We start from the raw sequence: 6,092 nt of genomic DNA on the forward strand, positions 1-6,092 counted from the left end.
GTTTGTGTGTAAAAATAATGGAGTCTTATTTGAAAATCAGTTGCTACAGATTGGATTGAAATCTGAATTTCGGCAGAACCTGGGTAAGAGCTTGCTGGCCAAATGGCTGGCTGTCTGCATTATCAAACCCAGTGCCAGCACGATATTGTGCATAGGACTTATTTTTCAGCTACTTGAGGAAAATGTGATTTCAGGCTTAACCTGTCTTCAGGATCTTCGCTGTTGTGTGTCCCTGGCTTCTGTGCGAGTTCTTGTTTCCTTACACTTCCTAAAACTGGTCATTTTGGTAGCTAAGGTGAAATGGGAGTGTTAAGTGGTATTGTAAGATCCAGCCCTTCCTGCCTAGTTGTACAGCTGGTACAGCTAGGGTTATAAAGGAGCGCTCTCTTCTGTTTTTACATCTTACAATATAGCTTACTGTAATAATATACACAGTATATCGGTATTCACAGAATCACAATCACAGAATATCAGGAGTTGGAAGGGACCTCGAAAGCTCACCCAGTCCAACCCCTGCCAGAGCAGGATCACCAGACCAGGTCACACAGGAACACGGCCAGGGGGGTTTTGAATGTCTGCAGAGAAGGAGACTCCACAACCTCTCTGGGCAGCCTGGGCCATGCTCTGGCACCCTCACAGGGAAAAAGTTTTTCCTCATGTTCAGGTTGAACCTCCTATGCTCCAGCTTGCTCCCATTGTCCCTTGTCCTGTCATTGGACATCACTGAGCAGAGCCTGGCTCCTTCCTCCTGACACTCGCCCTTTACAAATTGATAACCATGAATGAGGTCACCCCTCAGTCTCCTCTGCTCCAAGCTCAAGAGCCCCAGCTCCCTCAGCCGCTCCTCATAAGGGAGATGCTCCACTCCCTCCATCATCTTTGTGGCTCTGTGCTGGACTCTTTCAAGTAGTTTCCTGTCCTTGAACTGAGAGGCCCAGTTCAGACATGTCTGTCATCATACATTAATGCACAAAGATACTGAAAACATCTAGGAAAGAGCTGGGAATTGAACACAGGCCAGCACTAGGATTGCTTGCTTTTCCCCTTCTGCATCACATTTGGTACCATAATGGCTTCTTTACATAAAAGCTAATGTTCTCCAGCAACTGAAGAGTTCCACTGATTATTTAACTGCCTGTGTGACAGTTACTGTGGGAGAAGTCTGGTTTGTTTTAATCCGTTATTTTGGTTTAAACTGCAAATATCTTGGTAAGATAAATGATGTAACTTATGTTTTGTTTTTAAAAGTTGTTTTAAAGAAAGATATAAAAAGACAGTGTATTAGGTGTTTGCAGCACAAGTAGTTCAATATGAATACATGTGATGTACCAAAAAATCCTGATGTCTTTTTTATTCTTCTCTTTCTAGGACGTATGTTCATATTCTATGGTAATAAGACTTCAACACAGTTCTTGAATTTTACTCCAACAGTGATCTGCTCAGATGACTTACAATCAAATATCCTTAAATGCAGTAGCATGTGTCTGTTCTTACTTGGGATTTATTTAAAACTTGAGTTTTATGCTGCACAAAATTACACTGAAGCTGCTGGATCAAGGCATAGTGTCCTTGAACATGAAGAAATGAGAGACTTGCTGATAACTTTCTGATGCTCTTGTAGAAAGAATAAGTCTTGAGCAGAGATGGAAGAGTCTCTCCTTAAAGCTCTGGTTACAAACACAGATTTTACTGTTGAAATAAAGAGAAATTAGGCTGAATAAATATGTAATGCAAGTCTGTAGCTTTCTCTGGTGTCATGAAGTTGCAGAGGTAATAACGTGGTGTCCTTCAAATCCTACGTTAGCAGATAACCTTAGACTTGAGATGGAGGTAGAAGAATACGTGTACACAGAGATGATGGTGCCTCAAAATAAGCTCTTACTTTGCAGTTCATCCTTAACACTTGCTATTCCAAGTTTAGGATTTGGGGGAGTAATCAAGCTTGTTTAGCTGAAAGCATCACTGTAATGTTCACATCAAAATGAGATAGTCCAGTGTATTTTTTATTAATTCTGTCTGTGCTTTCATACCTTTTTGAGGACATCTTTCTTGAAGAATATACAAATAACTGAGAATTGTGAAGGTTACTGCTTCTAGGTGTGTCGGGAGGGCCGGGGGGAGGCGGGAAAGGATGATGGGACACCCAGAACAAACAAACAAACCACTTTTCTGATGTACAAGAATTGAGCTTTGACTATTCAGTAGTGTATAGAGAATGAGTGAACACTATGCTAGTGCCTCCTGTAGCTCATGAGAGGATTTGGGTTGTTAAGTTACCAATTCATTGATCAGTTTCCTTAACCACTTCTTATGCCTGAATCTTCAGACAAAACCTGTTGACCCCACAGTGGATGGAGGTGCACAGGTTCAACAGGTTGTGAACATTGAATGTGTGTCCGACTTCATGGAAGCTCCAATCCTGAACATTCAATTCAGGTAAAACACAGGATTCAAATACAAGTGAATTAATTAAATGAAAAGTGTTAAATTTGCCCTGGTCCTCTGGCTGAAGTGTAGAATATGGACACACAGAGCTGTCTTGGGTAGATTACTTGAAAATTTGATCTAACAAAGCTTTAAGCTATTGGGAGGTAGAGGATCCACTTGGAACAATGTGGTTTAAAGCACAAAACAAAACCCAAATAAACCAAAACAAACAAAAAACCCACAACAAAACAAAACCCGCCAGCTGATCAAGAAACAGCTACTGATAAAAATGTCTCCATGACTCCTCTTTCTGCTGTGTGTATAAAAACAGCAGTCTTCCTGTTTGCTTAAGAGATCTTGACAGGAATATACATAGTAACTTCTCCCTTCTGGAAACCAAGAACATTTCTGCAAACAACTTGGATTGGAAATGCATGCATCCGAAAAGAGAATCTTATGTCTGTTCATCGCCCTTTGGGAAATCCTGATTTCTGGGCTACATGCTTTTGTTCTAGTCTAAACTGGTTCTTACTGGTGTGTTTTCACAGGGATATGTTTTCACTCCTTTGATGGCTATCTAGAAGGATAACAAACTACGTGGAAACTGAGAGATCCTTATTAGGAGTTCTGCCAAATCCCTTTCATGTGCCATCTAAGCAAAACAAATAAATTTGTCCAACAGTGGATTAAAACTGGATCTTAGAAATAGCACTATCCACAATTGATGTATTTTAATGACAAACAATTGCACCTTAATGTTAATCCTCAATTACTTGATTGAGGTTGAGACTGCTGACTCTGTGCTGTATACACCGTGTTTTTTCTATTCAATATGCAGGTATGGTGGAACATTTCAGAATCTTTCAGTAAAATTACCTATCACACTGAACAAATTTTTCCAGCCAACAGAGATGTCTTCTCAAGACTTTTTTCAGCGGTGGAAGCAACTGAGCAAGTAAGACTTTGCCTATACTTGAACTCGGGGTTCTTGTCGTGGGCCAAGGGAAGAAAAAAAGGTATACTGTGGATGTAGCTGGTGCAGTGCCCCATCCCATACTTAATCCTGTGTGTTATAAACTCTCCCAATGTAATTATTTGCTGTTGAACACTGCTTGTACGTACTGTGTTATACCGTATATTCATCCTGCCTTGCCTTTCAGTCCGAAACAAGAAGTACAGAATATCTTTAAAGCAAAACACCCGATGGATGCAGAGATCACAAAAGCAAAGGTGAGTGGTAGTGTGATATTTTTAATTCGTAGTGTAAGGGCAGGGGTATAAGCAAACTTTGTTCATCTTTGTTCGTATGGCAGTTGGATCATCCTGTTCAGTGTCAGTGTTGTGTAACAGACCCTTGGCAGTGCTGGGTTGAATGGATTTTGTGATTTGAATTAAATAGACTTCAGTAGTAGCTGGAAACGTGAAGCTAGTTAAGAAAACACCAATTCAGTGCTTAAAAGTGAATTGGATGATATTTCAAGCCTTAATTATGCTAGATTTACTAGTTAGAAAATAAAACAAACAGCTTCTTGTGGCACTGGCTGTCTTAGGCAGAACAGAAGTGACTAGTGTAAGACAGGAGTGGTTTTATCCAAACCAGGAGAGACTTAGGTTGAGTCTAATGTTTCTCAGTTGTTTTAGACAATAACTTTATTTTTTTCAGGAACAGGTCGTTAATCAGGGTCACTTCATAAATTGATTGTAGTAAAATTGGTATTGGATAATTCTTTAGTGTCTTGAACACTTAAAATAAAACTTAGTCTCCTTGTTTTGCTGGTTGGTGGTGGCTGTGCTTGGGTGGGTAGTCTTGGTATTGATGTCCTGCTGTTCCCAAATCTAAATCTTCTGGGTGTCTTTCACAGATAATTGGCTTTGGATCAGCCCTACTTGAGGAGGTAGATCCCAATCCTGCTAACTTTGTTGGTGCTGGCATCATACATACAAAAACTACTCAGATTGGATGCTTGCTGCGCCTTGAACCCAACCTCCAGGCACAGGTATCTGTTCGTGTATCAACTGCTAAATAGACTTTCTCGTTTGCACTGACATATCTGTGTGTATCTGAAACTCCTTAAGGTATTTATTTAAAATCACTGTTGCGATAGCCAATTGTGACTGCGGAGTCGAACAAGAAATTGTAGCAGCTGGTCCTGGCCCAGTTTGGTGAGGAGCTGCTGCTGCTCAGTAATTCTCTTTGCTGTTGGAAGAGATCTCCGTATTATTCCGGACTGACTGTGGAGTCTCCTCTTGAAGTTTGGAAACTTTTTAACATTTCTGTTTTGTGTACCTTGGACAAGATTAAGTGTAATTCCCTTAGCCACTTTCAGTTAACACACAAATGATTGGCAAAAAGAGAAAAGTGTAGGCGAACAAACACAATGTTAAGGATGTTTTTCCTCAAGCATTTTGATAGAGGTTTTATCAAAGTTAACTGAGGGATAAAAAGAAGCTTTGGGTGTTAAGTCTCCTGTTTTCTGTAGAGGTGGTGGTAGAGAGTCTTCAGACTTTTCCACAACATGTACTTCTCTTGAAGAAAAATTTTTGGACAACCCCTTGCTGTTAAAGCCTAAAAATATGAGAACAGTGGTAACTCTCAAGGGTTTGAAGATGTACTCCAGGCTGTGGTTTGAAAAAGCTGTATTACTCAGTGGCTGGCTGCCTCTGAATGTTTTAACTTGAGATCTTTTTCCTACCAAATCTAACAAACGAGTAAGAAATAACTGGTAGCTTTCACTACTTGACTGTGCATTCATTTAATACCAGACTGTGTTTAAAAAAATAAGTAATATTTTGTTTTCTTTCAGATGTATAGGCTCACGCTACGAACAAGTAAAGAAGCTGTGTCTCAGAGATTATGTGAATTGCTGTCAGAACAGTTTTAATATTAACCGTGTCAGTTTTGTTTTTTCCATTTATATCACTGTCATCATACTGCAAATAAATGTCTTGTACATCACTGTCTGAGTACTGCAATGTTAACCAATACCAGCTCCCTGCCTTAATAGGACTTGACCCTTGTTTGAAATTGAGACTATGAAATGTACAGTACAGGGAAGTGACTTTGACACTACAAATGGCTTTCAGTGTGTTACGCAAAGCGTGGGAGGGCTGTTGGGTTCTTTCTGTTTGGTTGTTTTTTTGTTGGGTTGTTGGGTTTTTTGGTGGTTTTTTATTTTTTTTGTTTGTTTGGGGTTTTTTGTTTTGTTTTGTTTTCCCCAGAGGTCAGGCTTTTAAACTTATTAAAAGGGAAATAGATGTGGTAACCAAGGATTTCAACTGGGAATGGCTGGTAACATTCTGCCTTTAACAGGGGATCCCTCTGAGCTGAAAGAAACCAATGTCATGCTGCTCAGTAAGGTTAATTCAGATGTTAATGTGAAGTCGAACATTGCCACAAGTCTTGTACTGGATGGAAGGGCAGATTCCAAGATGTGTTTGAATCTGATTCAAGTGCATGTTTATGTTGTGTCACTGATTTTTGTATTTGACAAATGTCACAGGACCAGAGTCTTAATGTATTATTCTCGTAATCCTTTACATCTTAATGTCTTCTATCTTTGGAAAGTGGATTGAACACAAAAGCTATGCTTAATCCTTTAGCTTATCTGAAATAATGAGGTGAACTTCTCTGGTAGGTGGTGAATGAATACATGCTTGCTTGTTAG

At 39.7% G+C, this 6,092-nt stretch overlaps 1 protein-coding gene across 1 annotated transcript in view; it reads left to right on the top strand.

Annotated features, from left to right (window-relative positions):
• AP2A2 (adaptor-related protein complex 2, alpha 2 subunit) overlaps positions 1-5,568 on the top strand; it is a gene marked incomplete at its 5' end in the record, with an annotated part of 32,812 nt that extends 27,244 nt beyond the window's left edge. The window contains 7 exons of the mRNA XM_010178641.1: positions 1-83; positions 1,369-1,463; positions 2,318-2,436; positions 3,266-3,382; positions 3,588-3,657; positions 4,290-4,424; positions 5,232-5,568. Coding sequence (XP_010176943.1) covers positions 1-83; positions 1,369-1,463; positions 2,318-2,436; positions 3,266-3,382; positions 3,588-3,657; positions 4,290-4,424; positions 5,232-5,309 — 697 coding nt within the window. The remainder of the gene's footprint in view (positions 84-1,368; positions 1,464-2,317; positions 2,437-3,265; positions 3,383-3,587; positions 3,658-4,289; positions 4,425-5,231) is intronic.
• Between the last annotated feature and the right edge of the window lie 524 nt (positions 5,569-6,092).

This window comes from Mesitornis unicolor, unplaced genomic scaffold, assembly GCF_000695765.1.
Source record: "Mesitornis unicolor isolate BGI_N332 unplaced genomic scaffold, ASM69576v1 scaffold11112, whole genome shotgun sequence".
Taxonomy (NCBI): Eukaryota; Metazoa; Chordata; class Aves; order Mesitornithiformes; family Mesitornithidae; genus Mesitornis; species Mesitornis unicolor.